A 22119-nucleotide genomic window follows, 5' to 3' on the forward strand; every position below is an offset into this window, starting at 1 on the left:
AGTGGACAAAGTGACATTTGCCTTATGGCAGACAAAAGGTGCATCACAAGGGGGTGGGTGTGGAAGTTTTTTGAGCTGGTAAAATTAGTCACGGGAAACTCTCCTGCAGAATGGAGAAGCCTAGGCCCGGTGGTAGGCAGCACAGATCCTTTCTCTATTACAGTGAGTCGCTGCTCTTGAACATTCTTCCTTTATGACCAAGGCTTGGAGAACGGATCACTGAAACTAATTCACCTCCCACTTACTGCATTGTGCAGTTGCTCCTTTGTTCTTCTTTACTCATGTCAGCACAGCCAAAGATCTATGACAACTCGGCTAATGGTATCAAATTTGTATTTCAAGGCACTGAATACCATTTTAAATGAGATAATAAATGTAAATGCATTTTGAAAAGTTAAAGGATTTAAAAAGAGAAAAACACAAATATATTTTTTGTGGGGGAGCTTGTATGGAATCTTTTCTGTAAGACTCAAAGACTTACATATGGCAAGTTCTCAATAATGTTCATGGAATGAATCAAGAATAAGCAGTGTGAGGTCTGGTGGGAAGGGTCTGGAGTCAGAAAGACCTACGTGTGACTCCTGGCATGACTGTTACCAGATTGATGGCTTTCTATGCTTTAGTGTCCTTATGTACAAAATGAGGCTAATTAGACTTCCCTCAGAGAACTGTCATTCTCAGAATAGTGCTCCATAAAGGGTAGCTGTTGTTACATAAATTGAAGTGGAGTGGAGGGAGGACCCTCAGAGGTTATTGCAATCTACTTTTCAGCCTATCGTGGCGGGGGCCAGTAACCATTTAATCCTTGTTTCTACTAACATATAGATGACATTGGCAGGTGTGAACAGGAATGAATGCTGAAAGGTCGGGATAAGGAAAATAAAGGGCATATGGAGGAAAGGAAAATGGAGAGAAAGTAAACAAAGCAATGGTGAGAAGTTAAAACATGCCATTGATAATTGTTTCAAAAACCAGGACACCACTACCATTTAACTTTGCCCTTGACTTAAAATAGCTGGATGTTTATTCTTTTTTTATTTTTAAAAGAGTTTCAAAGCTTTCCTTTTCAGTTCATTAATGTTCAGGTCATTATCTAGGCTTCTTCAGCTGGTCCTCTTAGAAAGGTAGTATTTTAAGTACTAACATTCATCTATATGTCATCTATTTTACTCATTAATTCATTTATTAGGCTATGTATTCACAGGTATTCCTACTATGTGCTAGGTGTTGTACTAGGGGCCTGTGTGTGTGTGTTTTGGTGGGTTGGAGTGGGTAGACTTCTTCCCTTTTTTGCTTTTAAGTTTGGTTTACTTGGCTTTTTTTTTTTTGTTAAATTAAAAGTGAAGCTCCTGAATTAAAAATAATCAGACTATCTGGGAAACAACAACAGATGAAATATTACAAATCTGGTAAACCAATTAGTCAAATATGGAGAGTGAAAAACATGCTTGGAATGATTTTGACTCATGTAATTACCTTAGAATAATTTCTTCAGTGTCTCTAGGCAACAGCAAATTTAATAAGAAACAAATGGTAGAGTTTTTTTTCGCCTTTTTTTTCTTTTTCTTATGTTGTCATAAAAGAGCAGCTTATCTATCTCTCTGCTATGTGGCATTAGATACGGGTTAGGGTAGGAAGGCAGAAACATCTAGAATGTAATATTTTTCACTTAGCGTACCTCACCCGTGTTTGATGAAACATTAGTTTCATTAAGGTACAATTGACCTGCACAGATAGTTAAAAGCGTTAGGTAGGGGTTAAACTTGGATGGAAATAATAACAAGCTAAACTTTGATAAATGACAACCAGTAACAACAAAATTTAACTTTTATATTTCTACATCAATGTTTTGGTTCCCTTTTGAATTGAGTCTTGCCTGCTCTCTTTTGAGTTAATTGAGTAGGTTATTGCTTTATGTGATATTGAGCAGAATGCATTTTCTTGGGTTTCAGCTACTTTTGTGGAGGAATTTTCCTCAAGTTATGTGGGATGTGACTATAGCTGCTGTGCCAGTCTACTTGGCTTTTCTCATGACACGTAGTCACACAGACATCCAAGGCTTCACATACACCTTTGCCCGTTTGTATCATCTGCGGAAGGCAGTTTCTAACTATTTGGGGGACAAATGAAAGTTCATTAAAAGAAGGCAGAAGGTCAGAAGGGCACTTTGGAGTATTTAAAAAAAAATCCGTGCTACAGAACATTTAATCATAAGTAGCTTATCCTTCCCAAAGGGAATGCAGTGTATTTGCATCATTCTCCTCGGCAGTTAACCTTTTACATTTCATGCTTATGACATTTCTGTCAGGCACTCTGTGTGCTCCAATTAAAGTCAGAGGTCTTTGGACACAGTTCAAGAAGTACAGTGTCTGGATGGGAGCATGGCGCAGGGCAGTTTGGCTAAGGGAGGTCATGGACAACTGCAGGGTAGCTGGATAGGAAAGAAGAACCCAGGATGTGAATAAGTTGCTGGGGGCATACCTCCTATGGAGACTTATTGGAGGTGTCATTTTGGGTGTGGGCTATTGAATAGAGGAGAGCAAGGAAAGTGTTAGGACAAGATTTCCAAACCAGGATATAAATTCGTGCACATGGATATTTGGACTGAAAATCAGTGCACCTGTGCCTACAATCAGGCAGTAAATGGTTCAGTGGTCTCAGTAAGAGCAGGGCTCATTTGGGAGGCAAATTGAAACTCTGTTTAAGCAAAGTGATTCAGAAGGAGATGTTCAGTATAGCCTTCCCCTGGGAACATTTCCTCCTAAGGTATTAATCAGGGCACCAGGCAAAATACTCCACAATATTGTTCCAAAGCTAAGAATGTAACTCAGAGACAGAAACCATGGAAACCCACTTATTTTCTGAAATGTTGCCTCTCTTTGGAAGAGAAGACGACAGGATGAATAAGCAGATATGCTTTACTTAAAGGTTATGCGTGAGTCAGGGTACCCTCTGAATATCTTTAATATGTTAAATATTCAGGTAAATGTCTACATAAAGTGGTACACATAAAAGTGAAATTATAGCATAGATTGGAAATTTAAAAATTGCTATAAAAGTATAGAGTTTACAGAATTTAACATTTGTAAAAAATTTCTGCAGGATCTGAGGCGCAATTTTATTTTTATGATTAGGACTTTTAATTAGGTTTAAAATCCTGGCTCTTTACGTTTAGCTGTATGACCTAGGGTGAGTTAGCCTCTGTAAGTGTCAATTTTTCTCATCTGTTTAATGTTACCTACCTAATAGGGTAGTGGTGATAATTCAGTGAAATCATATACATGAAATGTTTAGCACAATGCCTGGTCCACAGCAAATGTTCCACAAAAATTAACCGCTATGGTAGCATTCTAGCCTTTAAACCATAAAAAAAAATCATAGATTATTTCCAAGTGGAAATATACTCATTGGTTAGTCTTCTCAGTTTACTCCAAGAGAAACACTCTTTGTACTAGCATAAAGAAAGGAGAGCACTTGACCAAAAAATAAAAATACCTGGATAAAGATCCGTGCGGTGTTGTTCTTCTAATTTCACCTTTTGGTAAGGACTAGTATTTAACATTTTTTGTACACCTACCATGTGTCAGGCACTCTATATTCACAGCAGTCCTATGAAGTGGCTGTAACTGTCCTACATTAGAGGCAGGGAAACTGAGGCTCAAAGAAATGAAAGAACATGGCCAAGCCTATGTACTAAGTCAGCAAAACAGGGATTTGAATGCCAGAGGCAATGCTGTTTCAGTTCATCTCACAACGCCTTGCAAGTAGAAAGAAAGAAAGGTTCATGGGCAAAGTCTGGCCCTGCTATGGACTCCACGGTAGTAGCAATATTTCTATTTTGATCTTCCCATTAAAGTCTTATCCTGTAGCTGAGGGGCCTGGCAGAGTGGCAAATGTCACCCTCGAGCAGGCACGTAAGTCAAGTGATAAATCACATTCAAAGTTTGAGTTACTTTCCCTGCTTAGGGATTGTGAGTGGCTCTCCCTAGTTCAACTTCATCAGTTGGCTCCATTGCTACTCAGTGCTAACAGGAAATTGTACTGATTTAGCTGGTAATAAGAGCTTCTCAAGCACTGTGGGTACTTGTTTAGGAGAAAGATTGAATTTAAAAACATGCACCTGAATTTTTTTTTTTTTTTTTTTTAGCAGCTTTACAAACACCTGAGGAGAAAATGTTCCGTTATCAGATAAAGCTGCTTTGACAATGTGGTTTTTATAATGCTGGGCAGTAGGGGAAGTTGCTGAATACAGACAAGGCATAGTTATTTTTTCTCTTCGTGTGTTGCTTTGGAACATTCTGTTATTTTTATATTTTTAAGCAGATAAACATGCCTCTATAGGTCACAAGAAAACAAATTCTTTATTTTTTTTTTTGCAAATACATCTTTTCAGGATCATTCCTTAAACAAAGCAGTTTGCTGATTATTAGAGATACTTGTCTGTGTTAGGTGTTTTACTATTTCTAGAGTATTTACATTTACAGCTCTCCTTTCATTTTTCAGCTGAAGAGCACTGAACCTGGCCTGCTTTGAAATCTAAGTCTACCCTTTACTGACTCTGTGACCTTAATTAAGTCACTTTCTCTCGCTGCGCCTATCTCCTCATCTGTGAAATGGAGGTGTTGGTGCTTTCTTTCTAGGATTGTTGTTTTTAATGACTTAATGTAAGTGCAAGCGCTTCGTAAATTATACAAGTTCCTTTAAAAATGAACCACTACTGTTACTATTACTTACATTTAAGGACTAAACTAATTTGGTGTTCACAAGGAGTATTGATGGATTCATAGCATCATGAAGATCTAAAAGTTGTAGTGAGATGCGAGAAATGGGTAATGAACAAACGTGTAATCAGTAATTTACTAAAGAGAATAGGGGGACAGAGAAGGAGATCCTGTGTGGTTGGAGCTTTTTGGAGAAAGGAGAGCAAAGGGACAGAACATACTTCAAAGATTTTCTATAAGAGAGATACCTTTCCAGTCCGCAGAGGATGCTGTGTGCCATCATTTTACAGGCACTGTGGAGTAGTCAAATGGGTCAGTCCCTGACTGCCCACTTCCTAGTTGTGTGAATTCCTTAACTTCTCTGAAAGAAGTGAAGGTAACAACACTTACCCTCGCCGGATTATGAAGATTAAATGGGACAATACTTGTAAAGCGCCTGGTATATGCTATGGCTTATTAAATATATATCTCTCTTCATCTCCCTCCTCCTTCTCCTTTTTAATTTTTGGTTAGGAAGGAGCTCTAACTAGACAAGCCACTATCAATACTACTAGGAGCTTATGTGCTTCTCAGAGCATTCAGGCAAGGCCTAAAAGCAATCAGTAGAGTCCTGGTTAATACTAGGATTACTCAGAATGCTGCCCAAGCCTGTTAATGGAGTTTGAGTATATGTAGCCACTTCCATTATCATCAGATGCAGAGAAAGTTGTAAGTGTTCAGTATGTGGAAAGACTCTAAAAGGAGGTTTTGAGGGGAAGCAAGTAGGTGTCTGTGCAGTAGGAAAGGTTTGCAGGGATTAAATTCAGGACTTCTTCAGAGATAAGGGTTCTGTGTTGAGGAATGAAGAAAGTAATCACCCACTTATGCTGGGATCTTGGTAAGAAAGTCTTGTTAAGGGATGCCTTGATAAGAATTGAGTTTTCCAAACCATAGAGCTGATTTATTGGGTTATTTTAAAAGTATTTATTATCCACTATTTAGAAATCTTTGAGTAAACAACTGAGGGGTTTATAAATGCAAACATTTCAATTATATAACCTTTTAAGAATTGTTAATTTCAAAAACATCTAGATAAGGATGAGCAGTCAATGCTTTTAGCTATTAAATATACAAGTGCTTACAATTAATCAAGTAAAATGGAAATCATTTGAAGAGAGGAAGCCTTTTTTCACATTGTCAGTTTTAAGCCTAATGAGATCTGTTTGTATAACGCAGTGAGTATGGACAAAATGTGGTCGTAGCACAGCCACCAAATACTTTTGTGTTTCAGATCTTTTCTATAGTCCTCACTAAAGGCAATACATTAAAGCAAATGAGGTTTTGAAAGTTGTCTATATTCAAAGATGGGTAGACTTTAATTTGTTGTCATGGTTATAACACAAGAAATTCCATCTTTTAAATGTTTTCCCTGTGTGGGTTAGAAAATGATTCTGACTTTTCCCGTATCTGTTTCTTTTGTGTTTTTTTTGCATGTGATAATACTAATAATCCCATCTTACATTTAAGCTTTCCGGTTTTTTCATGTCCATCACCTTATTTCAAGCCAAGATAATTTTAGAACATTACTTCTTACACCAGCAGTTGCCTGACTGTACTGATCTCACAAATTAAGCAGGAAAGGATGTTGAGAAATGAGGTGAACACCTGTGAGCAAATCATCAAAGAATTAGAAGAGGGAAACTGTGAACAGAGTATTCCTATAGAACCTTCTTTCCAAAATATAATGGTTGTGACTGGGGAGGGCCTGAGAGAAATATGATGGAAGGACAGGGTAAACACACCTGTAGGCTTGTCACCTGTCCTAAGGTGAGAGTAGGGGCTGGGGCTGTGAAGAAGGACTGTTGTTTGCGTACCTACCATGCGCCAGGTAGGTGCTGGTAGTTTAGCACACATATTTTTTAAAAGGTAGGCATTGTTACTACCATTCTGCAGGAAATAGGCTCAGAGAGGTATAAGTAAGTCATCAATATGCATTTAAAAAGAAATCTAGTGTTGCTATACTCAGGTGATATTTATAGTCAAATTTCTATTGTGGCCTTCTGGTGCGTTTCCTTAGTCTTTTTTAGAAATTCATATGGAATTTCTAAAGGCTGACCGTGGTGGCTCACACCTGTAATCCAAGTACATTGGGAGGCCGAGGCAGATGCATCACTTTGAGCTCAGGAGTTCTAGACCAATCTGGGCAACATAGTGAAACCCCGTTTCCACAAAAATACAAAAATTAGCCGAGAATTGGTGGCAGATGCCTGTAGTCCTAGCTACTCAGGAGGCTGAGGTTGGAGAATCGCTTGAGTCCCAGGAGTAGAGGTTGCAGTGAACCAAGATAGTGCCACTGCACTCCAGCCTGGGTGACAGTGTGAAAGCCTGCCTTTAAAAAAAAAAAAGAAATTCAAATGGAAGATTTTATTATGCCCCTGAAAGTGAGAATGGCATGTCTATGTACAACATGGGACAAAGTCAAAATAAAGGTAGTTGTGGAGCATCTCAGTGAGGGCCATACCTGAGGATACTTTGTTCTAGAACCTGGATCTGGTGCTGGTCTTGTTGATTTTGCTTCTTCATCTCTTCCTGTTCTTTTCCGCTGCTGATTCCATCTAGAAGCCATTTCTCCCTCAAGGCCTTTTTCTGATGTCAGGAAACATAAAGATATATTCTTATATTGGTCAATAATTTCCAAAATCTCTTACTGCTTTCAAATCTTATGAATTTCAATAGGTGACGCGTTAAAGAGGAATTATTTTCTCTCAGTGACTTGCCTGAATAAATCTGGTATTTTCTATCATTGTAACCTTCTTGACTCTATTCAAAGCCAGTGTTTATGCATCTAAATCCCATTTATACTTCAAGGTTTAGTTTGGGTCTCTCTTTCGGCATGAAGATCCCTGGCCCCCATACTCCTGGCAGCCCCATCCTGACCCTCACTTTCTGTCTTCAGAACCATGCCATACTGTATGTTTATCACAGTCATAATGAGACCTCATAATATGATGTCTTCAGTGTCACCTGTTATTGATTGGTATATATCTTGTGTCCTTAACAAAGTCAAAAGCTTCTTGAAGCCATTTTGATACCTCCCCCCGGTAAGAGCATGCATGACTACTTTAAAAAAATCTTTAGTGGTATTAATCAGAATGGTGGGCAAAACTGAAGGTCACTGTTGTACCTTAAACATATTCAATGTTATTCTTAGGCTGTGTGGCAGCTGTTTATTGTTTAGCCTACTTAGCTCCCCTTCTTTCTTCTCAGAATCTCCCTGGTTATAGACATTCTTAAGTGCAGAATTTACTGATCTATCTAAACGTTGGTGAGTTTTTGTCAACTTTAACAACATGCAAAAAATTATGTTTCACCAGATGGAACAAACAAAAACTGCTCTTGAATTTGCATGAGGAAATTAAACTCCTGGACCTGGAGTTTAAAGACCTAAGAAAACCTAAAACAAATGAAAAAGACCTCTAAATGTTGGATGGGCTTTAATTAGCATGTAGCCTACATCTCAATTAGGAAGTGTTAGATATATATGGTCATGTTATTTTCAAGGAGCTCAAGTTTCTCTTTTTCTCCTGGAATGAAAGGGCTCTTATTATGTATCTAATCTGCCCTATAAATTGTTTGTTCAGTTATTCATTGTTAATTATTCATTGGGGATTCACTATATTTAAAATCCGTGAGGAGAGAATGGAAACTTTATTTTCTGGGACTTCTTTCTCTTATATTGAAATTTAAATGAGAGTAAATAAGAATAACTTTGTGTGTGTGTGTGTGTGTGTGTGTGTGTGTTTAAGGATGCTAGAATAAATACCATTGAGATACAAGTATCTCTGAATTAAAAAAAACATTTAAAATTAAGTTTAGTTGTGATAGGTAATTACCAAAGGATGGTTATTTTTTACTAAGGCAATGACTTTTAAATCTTTTTCTCTTTTAAAAAAAGCCAATATAACATTATAACTTATAACATTACAAATAAATGTTATATGGAACTATAGTTTGGAAAACAGATGAATTCTGGACCTCTCTAATTGAAGCGGTGAGGGGGCCTGAAAGCTTATGGATACACAGAACATGGTTTGAAAACCACTAGATTAAGTAAATAACAGCTTCACCCCTGATTGTCACATTTATGTTGGCCTTTTCAGAGTCTTAAGCAATTGCATGTGGACGATATATACCATAAGAGTAATTTGTATTACTCCACTCTGTGACCAGAGATTCTTTACCCCAGTGTTATCTTAACCATTGATTATAGCTGTTTAGCTGTTTGCAAAAATGTTTTCCCACAGACCCAGGAAATAGGATTAACATTGGTCAAGATTCAGCTCCTGGGGTCAAAGATGCTAAGAAACTCTGAATATAGCATTTTAATAATTTACCTTGATTCTAATTTATTTTTATTTAATGGAATTTTCTGCTTAGGAAAGAAGACAGTAACACCTATAGAGGTAAGTTTTACTCCTTACAAACCACCTATAAGAAAAGTTCCAGTCAATGGCATACATAGCTCTACAACAAACACTCAGATGGGGTGGCCTTCTGAGGCTGAATAATAGAGGGTAGCGAATCATTCTTGTGATGTGATTAGGTTAACTTGGGGCTATATTCTTGGTTCTTAGTCTGGTTAGAAATAATTTTAATTTTGGTCTTATGAAAATTTGTTCATACTTCATAAGTTTTCATTTATGCCTGGTGAAGAACTCTTTGAACTTAAATATAAAATATTCAATTTGGATGTGCAATCAAAATGATATATGATGCAATCACATACATACTGTAGTAATCAAAACAGTTATTTTGCTTTTATGTCACAGTTTAGACTTGTGCTTTAGTATATGAGGCTAATGAGTATAATAAAATCTACAATGAAATTCAGAATTGAAAGCCATATGAACTAAATGAAAATATGTGACATGCAGGTGATAGATCTTTCTGCAGTTTTTATAGGAAAAGGTTTTCCTGAAGCACTTCCATATCTACCCAGAAGTTACAGTAGAGTAGGAATCAATCTGGTTTCTCATAGATTGAATTGAATGGACTCACAGAAATCAAAAATTTTTCAGATTGACTATATTTTGTGTTTCCTGGTAACATGAGACTGTGATCATATTACTAGGCAAGAAGATCCATACAGGAAGAAAATCTCGGAATGGTTTGAATATTAAGATGTTAAAAGTGTCCCAGAAATTCCCTTGCTAGCACACTATGAGAGTGATCATCAGGTTCAGGAGCTAAAGAATATCAGAGTTATCAGAGTGAGTTACTACAACTGTTTTGAAAAGTGTGTATTCTGATAGGGGAGGAACACTTTGTAAATGTTTATGCTTACGTTGTGTAATGTGTGTCGCTGAAGTATAATGAACTAGTTTGCAATCAGGAAAGTGGAGAGGATAGTCATGAAAACCAGGACAAATGGATGAAGAAAGTAAGAGACAGGCTATAGAGGCGAACAGAGCTTTCTTAACTTGGTGAACACATGGTAGAAATGTTTTTAAAAAAACTTTCAAGGCCGGGCGCGGTGGCTCAAGCCTGTAATCCCAGCACTTTGGGAGGCCGAGGCGGGCGGATCACAAGGTCAGGAGATCGAGACCACAGTGAAACCCCGTCTCTACTAAAAATACAAAAAATTAGCCGGGCGCGGTGGCGGGCGCCTGTAGTCCCAGTTACTCAGGAGGCTGAGGCAGGAGAATGGCGTGAACCCGGGAGGCGGAGCTTGCAGTGAGCCGAGATCGCGCCACTGCACTCCAGCCTGGGCAACAGCGTGAGACTCCGTCTCAAAAAAAAAAAAAAAAAAAAAAAAAAAAAAAAAAAAAAAAGCTTTCGCACATTTTGAACCCCATTTTGGAATGATGCCTCGTTGCTGTTTGATATAGCCAACTATTTTCTGTAAAACTTGGAAGAATGTGCTCTACTGAAGTAGCCACTCTGTCTTCTCTGTGCCCTGTGCAGTTTATGCCTCCCATAAAGTGTTTATCACAGAATAACTGTTATTGTGAGTTTATGTATCAGTTACCATTTTAAGGATACAGGCCAAATTTCACTTATTTTATATTCTTAGTGTCTAGCTTCATACCCTGTACATAATATGTACTTAATAAATATTTATTGACTAAAGGTCCTATATACATCCATACAAATTCTACTTATCAGTTAAGACTCAACTTGAATCCCATACCTTCAATAGTGCCTTCTTGACTACTCCAGATTAAAGAATACTTATCCTGTAGTTTAAATTAAAACAACTGTCATTTATCTTGTTTATTTAATCTTGAATTTCCCAAATTAGGACAATGTGTCATTTCCCCCAACTCCCAGCCCTGCTCCATGCCACACACACCCGTTTTGGCCAGTGAACAGCTTGGGAAAGTGGATAGCACTTTTGTGCAGAGAAAATTGAAATCTTTTGCTCTAGGTATAAGCATCTCTGAACCAGAGTGCATGATTGGCAAAGGAATATGGACAGGATTTTAGCACCATCATTTCAGGTACCTTGGTGCAGTACACAGTCTGCACAACTGTATATGGTGGTCCAAAACATGATAAATGTTTTGATTGGATTGGATCAGGAGAGGTCCCCTGAGTTCTGGAGAGCAAACCAATAAGGAAGATCATGTACTACTTTCCAGACTGTTTTTGGCACATGCTGAAATGAGGTGCTACTTCAGAAATGGACCTTTCAGTGAGTCAGGCTTTTCATGTGAAACTTACTTTCTAGAATGAACTAAGGGGATATTTAAATCTTCTCGTCTACTGTGAGCTCCACTGTTTTGTGGTTACCCATTCTGCAAGGACAGCAATTGCCCATTCTCAAGGATAGCTAGAGAGCTATCATTTTACTCAGAAGCAGGAAGTAGTTCATTGGGGGATCGGGATTGTGTGTATTGTGTGTGTAATTGTGTGTGTGTGTTGTGTGTAAATTGTGCATGTGTGTGTGAGACAGAGAGAGGAAAGGAGAACAAATGACCTCTGGTTTTGGAGTTAGAAATGCCCTATCTAAAAAACTTTCTAGATTTGATTGTTGATTTCATTTGAATTGCACTGGAACAACGTGGCACATTCTTTTTTTTTTTTTTAATTTCATTGATTTTCTAGGAGTACACACTACATTTCTTGACAATGTATACTACTCATGTAAATTCAGTGTGACATATTGGAAGGGCAGCAGACTAGCTATGCTTTGAAATTATCCATCAAACATCGGAAATGTCAAGTTGTTTAGAAGCAAAGAAGCAAACAGAATCCAGAGAATGAGGCTAATTGGAATCTTAAATTATGTTTCTTTTCAGAGGCAGGTACTTGTTCCATTAGAAAAATGAAGTCAGTTGCATTCGGCAAGTTTAACTGAACTTTGTAGACCCCGTGAGTGTGCAGCCTTGTATCATTAAGGGGATTCATTAAATCTATTGATAGCAGCCCTGCCAGATAAGTAGTTTCCTGCCTGGGCCTTTTCACAAGGAGCTGCTGTTTGTCAGTTGCTTGCATCCTGTCACTAAGCTAAGTAATAAAATGTTGAAACTCAATGTGCTTTAATTACAAAATGACCACACCCAGTGAAAGATGTAAAATCTGATTTTAAACATGGAGAGTTATTTCTGGTTATGATCTCATGGTCTGCCAAAACAAAATAAAACAAAAACCCGAAGCATACTCAAGCAACATTGGACTCATTGCACTGAGCTTTTAGATACAAGCATCCTTGACGAGGCCAGACACTGTTCTGCACCCCCAGGGGAACGACTGGCCTTTCATTGATTTCAAAAGGCACTTCCTAGCTGGATCCACTCCCTAGGGATGTTAAGCAAGACTGTGAGCAGGGCCAAATTCTCAAGGCTGAATTCTCAAGGTTGCTCAAGAAAATTGGGAAACTCAGTAATAAAGAATAAAAGTAATAAAACCATGTTTTCAACTTTACACATGTTGGCTAGAAGGTAGTACTCTCATATGCAAATATTACTAGCTTGTTGGCCTCCCCTGTGGTTATTACAATGTTAGTCAAACTATCTAGAAATTTTTTTTCTTTCCTGAAGCTTTTTTACTATTGAAATTTGAGTACCAGTAGAATTTTTGAATACAAAAATCATTGAAATGAAATTAAAGCCATAAATTACCTTCAAATGCTGGTGCTTTAGTTTGTCTTCCTCTATTTTCAGACGCTTCTGTGAGATTTCTTCCTGTATTTTTCTTTTATCCTGAAATAAAAAAGTTCCAGTATATTTTATTTTAAAAATTTGCTTAATTATGTTTCCTTGGGGTTGTTGGCACTGTCTGAATGGCTCGTTAGTGATTTTTTTTTGGCATTGGTGCGAAACTGCTTTGGAAACTCCTATTTCAAAGCAAAGGAGAGCAAAGTGAGACATTTGAAGCATTTTCCTGATGGGAAAGCACATGAAAAGGTACCTTTTCAAAGAGGGCTTAAACATCCTTCTTCACTCCCCTTTTCTTTCTTCCCCATTAGTCTAGCAAGATTGACCTACTGAGTGATGTAATCGAAAAAGTGAATTGTAAGGAGACAGTTTTGAAATAGATGTGAGGAAACATCGTGAGAAGAGAGACTGATCCTGGCCCAAGGTTTGAGAAGCTTCTGGGTGAAAGAACTTATGTGGCAAAACTGGTCAACCTAAGGATCATTAGAAACACTAGGAAGTTGGAAAGTGGGACTGTTTCCTCCTTGTATAGCCTGCTATGGGAAGATAGAGGAAAATAGTTTAGATAGTGCTTCTTAACACTAAGAAGGCTTTTTAGCTCAGGTAAAACAAAACTCATGAAGATATATTGTATCTTTCACCAAGTTTAAATTACATTACTTCAGACAACCCAGAAAGCATAACTACTAATACAAAAAGCTTGTACTTTTTTTTTTTTTTGAGGCGGAGTCTGGCTCTCTTGCCCAGGCTGGAGTGCAGTGGCCGGATCTCAGCTCACTGCAAGCTCTGCCTCCCGGGTTCACGCCATTTTCCTGCCTCAGCCTCCCGAGTAGCTGGGACTACAGGCGCCCGCCACTTCGCCCGGCTAGTTTTTTGTATTTTTTAGTAGAGACGGGGTTTCATTGTGTTAGCCAGGATGGTCTCGATCTCCTGACCTCGTGATCCGCCCGTCTCGGCCTCCCAAAGTGCTGGGATTACAGGCTTGAGCCACCGCGCCCGGCCAAAAAGCTTGTACTTTTAAGAAAATATAGCAAATATACTAAGTAGATAGCCTGGGTTTGACTTTTGCCTCCTCCACTTACTATCTCTGTGTCTTGGGACAAAATCCTTAGCTTCTTTGTGCCTCAATGACCTCATCTGTAAAATGAGGATACTGAGAGTACCTGCTTCATAAGATGTGAGCATTAAATGAGCTGATATATGTAAAAGTTTCTAGAACAGTGCTCGTCACAGTGCTCTAGAGGTATTTAATAACATTAAATAAATAAATATATAACTTGTTAACCACACAGAAAGCAACACATTAAATCTGACAGTGCTTTCATTAGCTTGAAATGTTTTAGAGATTCTCTGGAATTGTTTGAGACATATGACTAGTCATACAAAAAGGTCTTTATTTCCTCATTTTTGATCAGAGGTGACATTCTCTCCATCTTATTAATATGTGTTGGTTTTAAATCTGCTTTCAAAATTAAAAACTCCCAAAGGATGAAATTTTGTTGCCAATGAAGACATCCAAAAGAAGTAAGCTATAAAGGTAATTTAGAAGAAGGAGATCCAAAAATATTTGGCAGTGTTATTGATATAAGTGCATTATTGATATATAAGTGCATGGCTTCCCTGATGTGACTATTTTGAAGATAAAAACTCTTTTTTGATGTGTAATTTCAGGTACATTTGTTGAAGAAAAGCAACATATTGCTCTCAAACTGTATGCTGTATTTCTCTTTGCATGTCAGGAGAATATATGATTTCATCAGCTTATTATTATTATCGAGATAAGGTCTTATTCTGTTGCCCAGGCTGGAGTGCAGTGATAATCATGGCTCACTGTAGCCTTGATGTCCTGGGCTCAAACAATCCTCCTGTCTTAGCCTCCTGAGTAGCTGGGACTACAGCGCGCACTACCATGCCTGGCTAATTTTTTGATGTTTTATTGAGACAGGGTCTCACTATGTGACGGGCTATATCAGCTTACTTTCAAAATTTCATAAGTATTTCTCTTGGAAAAAAAATAGCTAGGCAACAGGCATGCATCTTGAGAACCACTTCTTTCTTTGGATGAAATCTGGCCATTAGTAACAAAAACTCTGGAAGCCTCTGTGAGTCAGTTCTTCACTATCTCTAGAGGTTGTTATTGAGCAAATATTAATTATATTTTAAATTCATTGTGCCAAACATTTTGGTAATTATTTTTCAGGCACCATTTTACTTCATACTCATCATAACAAAGAGATACTATGATAATTTCCATTTACAAAGAGGAAATGGAAATTTAGGGGAAATTAACTCATCCAAGTTTCATCTGACAATTGTCAGAGCCAGGATTTGAACCCAGGCAGTCTGAAGTCAGCCTCCACACTCCTAGCCAATTCACTGTGCCATTCCCTGGAGTGGAAAGTTAATCAAGCTGGTCACAAATTCTGCCTTTTTCTTCTCCTTCATGAAGTACTGTGGCCAGGAGGCAGCACTGGGACAACAAGCACTGAGTGTGACCTCTCATTAGCAGGGAGCACATTTTTAGCTCCCTAGAGGCTGGTGCTGCAACTAGCTCTCCATGAAAAGCCCATAGAGAAGAGCATGTTTTGTGTCGTGGACAGGATTGCTGAACTCAGCAATGCCTCCCCACTCCTGCTCATTGCCAGTTTGGGCTAGTTTGCCATTTGTGCTAGTTTCATCTTGGGGTTAGTAATCAGGTAATTGAATCTGTGGGTAGAGGCATGGCATCTGGAGTATTTTGGCAACACCAGGCTTATACAAGAGTTGCTAAGGAATACTAATGTTTTGTCACTCAGAGGTAATATAATGCCTCTCTTATATCAGTCTAGGTATGTAGGAAGGAAATTTCATAATGTTTATAGGCACGATCCTATTTTAAGATAGGTGTACTTTTTCCTCATAAGATATTCATCAGCACAGAGTTATTGTTTCTTTGCCAAATTTCACTGGACTCTGTTAGCATTAATGAAAAATAGTATGACAATAACTTTGTTTCAGTATAGCAGAATAAACTATAAGTCAACCTTAAGATGTTTATCTAGCTCGGTTGCTAGTGTACCAAAAGTTATCATCGTCAGCTAATTTCTTCCCAAATTTTCATGGAGCAAATAAATGTGAAATGCCATCTGCTTCCCCAAATTTCCCCAGCACCTGGAGCACTTCTATAGATAGCTGTCGCAACCTGGCACATCAGACGTTACTGGTTATTAACGTAACCATTATGAATAACATATTGTTGCTTATTTCTCAATGTTCAACTACCTTGACTTTTTGTTCAATGGGCATTTACCTAGATTTTTAGCCATCTGACAGCCTATTTTAGCAACTGACGCCCACAAATTTCAATCTGGAAAAGGTTATCTCTTAATTATTTTGAAAATTAATTTGTTCACCTTGTACAACTATAAAGTTATTGTGACCATCTATTAATATGATCCAATGATATTAACACAATCACATATTTGATAAAAAGTAAGCACAATGCTTAAGAGTATAAGTATTTTAGTTATATTATTGATTAACAATGTGCTAAATTCTAATATGCCTAATCCTGTCAAGAAGGCAGAATTGCCTTCTTGTTTGATTATTGATTTATTCAACACTTAGCTACTTATGTGCAAATGCTATATTCAAGATGACATTAGGAGTTGTGCAGTGTTTAAAAATTATTTGGTAGGCCGGGCGCAGTGGCTCAAGCCTGTAATCCCAGCACTTTGGGAGGCCGAGACCGGCGGATCATGAGGTCAGGAGATCGAGACCATCCTGGCTAATACGGTGAAACCCCGTCTCTACTAAAAAATACAAAAAACTAGCCAGGTGAAGTGGTGGGTGCCTGTAGTCCCAGCTACTCGGGAGGCTGAGGCAGGAGAATGGCGTGAACCCGAGAGGAGGAGCTTGCAGTGAGCTGAGATGCGGCCACTGCACTCCAGCCTGGGTGACAGAGCAAGACTCTGTCTCAAAAAAAAAAAAAAAAAAAAAAAAAATTATTTGGTAGATGTGAGTTTACATTCTTTTTTTTTTTTTTTTTTTTTTTTTTTTTTTAAACAGCATCTTGCTCTGTCACAGAGGCTGGAGTGCAGTGGCATAATCGTAGCTCACTGAAGTTTCCATTTCCCAGGCTCAAATCATCCTCCTGCCTCAGCCTCTCAAGTAGCTGGGACTATGGGTGCACATCACCACACCTGGCTATATTTTTTATTTTTATTTTTAAGAGACACAAGGTCTTTCTGTGTTGCCCAGGTTGGTTTCAAACTCCTGAGTTCAAGTGATCCTCCCACCTTGGCTAAAGAAAGTAATTTGTGCAAGTAACTATAGTCTAAGAAATAAAGTTATTACATGTAATAGTTTTTCTTTCTGTCTTTACTTTTTTTTTTTTTTGAGACAGAGTCTTGCACCATCATTTAGTCTAGAGTGCTAGATTGTAGTGGCACAATCTTAACTCACTGCAACCTCTGCCTCCTGGTCTCAAGTGATTCTCGTGCCTGAGCCTCCCGAGTAGATGAGATTACAGGCATGCCCAACCACGCCCGGGTCATTTTTGTATTTTTAGTAGAGATAATGGAGTTTTGCCACGTTGGCCAGGCTGGTCTTGAAATCCTGGCCTCAAGTGATCCGCTTGCCTTGGCCTCCCAAAGTGTTGGGATTACAGGCGCGAGCCACTGCGCCAGCCAACATATGATAACTTTAGTAGTAACACATGTTATCCCTAAGGCACTAGTAAGGATGCAGGTTGAGGGGAGACAGGGAGAGGTTGTTCCTAGCTGATGTCATTAAGAGAAACTTTAGAGTAGCATCTGAGTGGAATATTTTGGGTGGTTACAGTGGGGCTGGGGAGTAGGGAGAAAGGGCATTCAAGTCAATGGCTTGATGTGAGCAAAGGCCTGGAACCAGCACACTGGGACATTATTTAAAACAACAAGTCTGGAATCTAAGTTACCATATAAGGAGTAGCAGGAAATTAAGGACAACCAGATGAGGATAGATTCTCAGTAGTGAATACTGAATGGCATGACAAAGGGTTTAGAATTTATTTACATATTGAGATAAGGAGCAATAAAAAGTTTTCAGGGGAAGAAGAATCATAGAGTTAAAAGCATGTTTTAAGAAGTTGAATATGGCCTCATTGTATAGTAGCTGTGGAAGGGAGAGAACACAAAGAGGAGAATCAGTTAGGCCACTGCACAACTCACATAAGGCCATGAGAGCGTGAATGAGAAGGAGCAGAGGTTATGGATGTCAGAGTTAATAAGGAGTTAGATTTGTCAGGACTTGGCAACTGATGATATCTCATTGAGGAAAAGGAAAGTGTCAAATGGAATGTAAGGCTCTTATGCTTAGGAAACTGATGGGAGAGCAGAATGACACATAGAAATAGGAGTATCAGGAGAAGGAAGATTTTGGGAAAAAAGATGATGGATTCACCAAGTTTGAGGTGACCTTGGGCCAAATAGGTGGAATTATCTGCTAGGCAGTTGGAATGTTGGATGGAGAGAGATGAAGAATCAGAGCTAGAGATAAAGATGTGGGAGTTTTGAAAGGGATAGATGAGAGCAATGGGAGACATTTTTTATGAAAAGAAAAGGAGGCTAAGGAGAGCCTCCATGAAGCACCTACCTTTAATGGGTATAGGAGAAGGGGAACCCATGTGGAAGTTTATTTTGGGTCAGTCTGATATTATTTATAATAGGACTTGGTGAATTTGGCTGCATAACTGAAAGGAGCAATGAACGAACACATGTTATTTCAAATAAACAGATTGTGGGGAGCACAAAGGGCAACCACTGAGTCATGATATTGTAAGTTGTGAGAGATCTACTAATCCTACAGTCCAAATGCTTCATTTTACATGTAAGAGTTTGAAACCTTAAGAGGTTAAGTGGCTTGCTTAGAAAGGTATTTAGTAGCAGGGCCAAGACTTGTAAGAAGATCTTAATTCTCAGTCCTGGGCTCTTTTTACTTCTCACTATCTCTACAAAAGAAAAGCATGGTTGTGGGCATTTAGGCAAGGATAAAAGTAAAGAAAAATAGAAGCCATCATACTACTTGACTAGAAAAAGGGTATAGGTAGTTTTTCTAAACCATCTGAAACAATTGGAAGAGGCAAGTTAGAGCAATGACTGAAGAATTAAAATAGTTGAATGTTTTCAGGTTCATTTTGCTAGAAGCTGATAATCTCACAACTTCATGATTAGCTTTGCTGATATTTTCATTGCCTAGGGTCCAAAAAGAACACTAGTAGAAACCTCTTATTTGAATGTAATTACTACCAACAGTGCAGAGTTGGTGGTGTACAAGTAATGGTAACTTGGAAAAAAAGAGATGTGCTAACAATATTCTTAGGAAAGAATCCAGGGCATAATTAGAAGTTTACCAGATTTCAGTAAAAGTATGTTTTAACGATTCTTGAGAAACATTCTTAAAAAAATTATTGAAAATGGAGCAACAATTTCAAGAGGGAACACAGATCATAAGGCGTGGGCAATTTACGAATGGAAACATGGACACACAATTAAAAATGATGTCAGGTAAGAGGAAAAGAGAGCTACTATTTAAAAAAATAAAACCAAATCATTTACTATCACTGAGAGTTTCCCAATAAGTTCACACAACCAAGAATAAAGATAAGACGGTGACACTTATTTATAATAGTGTAAATAAGGTAAAAATTCAGGGTGATGTGAAGATGTGAAACATGAAAACACCGAGGGCACAAAAAGTGCATGTGTGTGTGTGCGTGTGTGTGTGCGCATGTGTGTTATGCTAAGAACAAAAAGATAAAGGCAACAAGATGACTGCTGAGATACATAGCATAATATTAAAATGACAGAGGTAAAATACTATTCCGTTTCTACTTTACTTTCATATTTTTGATTAAGGAGAATAATCTTGATCCTCAAAAGGGTAGAACAAAAATGTCTAAAGGGAAATCAAAGCTGAAGAGGAAATACAGCATTAAAGACAGAGCTGCTCTAGTCTTCAGTCTCTGATGGGTTTCATTTCAGTGGGTAGAAAAATTTATAGACATGACAGAAAAATATTGTTAAGTAACCTCCTTGGAATCTTGGATGAAGTGAAAAGATACCAGAAGACTGAAAGTGGCAAATGACCCAATTTTTTGAAGAGGCAAAGAGGTGAATAATGAATATTTAAAGACTGGTGAAATTATGGATTAATCCCTAGCAAAGTTGTAGAGTGAACTGCATCTAGACAAGGAATGTGGTATTTAGACAAGGAATAAGTCTAGGTGGTAGCAGTTGAGAACTAAAAACAAAGCATTTAAAACACACTATTTTTTATTGCTTAATTATTTCAAGATCTGCAGATAACAAAGGTTTAAGCTGGTTTTAATGATAACTAACATTTATTAATTTTTTAATGTTTTTAATATTATTTATCATCTAAGACTCAATAATTATTCATCCATATTTTCTTTTAAAAAATGACTGTAATTCAGCTGAATTTATTTTGATTCATCATAGATGCTGAGTAATTGGTTTTCTAAATTTTTAACTATGTATCTGAAGTTTTATCAAATAATTATTTCCTATTGACTTAGGATGAAACTTTTATTACTTACTAATTTTTTAAACTGTACATTAGGGTCTGGTTGCAGGTTATCTGTATAGTTTTCCAACTATTGATTCTGGTACCAATACCGCATAGTTTAGATCATTTACCAATTAGATATATTCAAGTTTTCCTTTATTGCTCTTATCAAAAATGTATTGATTAATAGCCATAGTTTATTTTTCTAGTTGGACTTTGGAATCGTTTTGTTAAATTCCAATAGAAACAAAATTGAAAACCCAACTAATTCCTTATTTATCCACATTCCCCACTAAATCAGAGAAATCAACCAACCAACCAACCAACCAACCAACCAACCAACCGAACAAGCAAAAATCTACACGCCTTGATGAAATTTAAAAAGTTACTCTTAATGGTCACTATCCAGAGATAATCAGAGATTGATAATGTTATATAAGATTTATATCTGCATAGTTTATTACAGTTCATATAAAATTGGGATTATTTTTACATGTTTAGTAATATAAATTGGCCACACCAGCAATGGATGAGAATACCTCCTTAGAGATGTTGATTGAAACTGTATTAAACTTAAAATAAATTTGGAAGTATATGATAACTTTTCTGTTTTAAAACTGCACTTTCAGGAATAATATGTGTCTCTGGTCACATATAGTATGTCACTTGGTAAAGTTTTGTTAAATAGTGCCCATTTCCTTAGTAGGTATAAAAATGCAAACATTTCTTCATGTAAATCTGGCATACTTCCTTACTAGTATTATTTTTAAATTTTAACATTGTAAAATGTTGTAGCTATTAAGGATGGAAAATTTTCACATTATATTTTCTGATTAATTTGTGTTTTTCAGAAAACTACTGCTTTATATATATTCATTGTGTATCTGGCTTCTTTACTGAACTTTCAAGTCAATTCTTATTCTTCACCTTAGAGACACTGAAGATGAAAACTAGAGAGTTCATTAACTTTCTCAAGTCATGCGATTGATCGAGTGGTGGAACTTGTGTCAAACCTGATTTTCTACAATTCCAGGGGTGATGCTTTTTTATCTTTTTATTTTTATTATTTGCTTTCTTCCTTATTGCTTTCCAAATATATCAATAGAAATACAATTCCCTAAATAAGGGACATTATAACAGCAAGGGGCTTTATACTCATCAGAGTTCTGATCAACTCTTAGCACCAACTTCTAACAGTTACACTGACAATTTGGAGACTGTCTGGAATGAGTCTGTGAAGAATGACTGAAATCCAGAAAACAAAGCTGTATAGCTTCAGTGGCAGGAGTCATGATAATTGGGTGGAAGTTAAAGGCAACCAGATTCTGGTACATTATGTCAGAACTCTTAACCCAGAGAGTTATTCTCAAATGGAAAAGGGTGTTTTAAGGGGTGTTGATCCACCTGATATTGAAGTGCTCAAGGAGAAGCTCAAGGTGAGCTTGAGCATGGTGTTAACAGAGTGAGGACGTGGATAAAGAAGTTTCTACATTTTCTTCTGTTCCAATGATTATGCCTGCATCTAGCTTTGAAATACCCTAGTTCTTAAGTTAGCCATGGGAATTGGGCATGGTTATCACTACTATTTATGGGGTGAATTAAAAAGCACACATTTTCTAAACCCCATTTATCAAATAATTGTAGTCTTCTTTCCCAACCTTACAACACATTCTAACAGACCTCTAAACAGAATCCAGTGTGTGTTTTACTTATTT

General features: G+C 37.5%; 1 protein-coding gene across 1 annotated transcript in view; it reads right to left on the reverse strand.

Moving 5' to 3' along the window:
* The window catches only part of PALMD (palmdelphin), a 49124-nt gene that overhangs the window by 19790 nt on the left and 7215 nt on the right, over positions 1–22119 (reverse strand). The window contains exons 2-3 of the mRNA XM_001105954.5: positions 12824–12904; positions 7222–7346 (exon numbers count right to left, since the gene is read on the reverse strand). Coding sequence (XP_001105954.2) covers positions 7222–7346; positions 12824–12904 — 206 coding nt within the window. The remainder of the gene's footprint in view (positions 1–7221; positions 7347–12823; positions 12905–22119) is intronic.

Source organism: Macaca mulatta, chromosome 1, assembly GCF_049350105.2.
Source record: "Macaca mulatta isolate MMU2019108-1 chromosome 1, T2T-MMU8v2.0, whole genome shotgun sequence".
Classification (NCBI taxonomy): Eukaryota; Metazoa; Chordata; class Mammalia; order Primates; family Cercopithecidae; genus Macaca; species Macaca mulatta.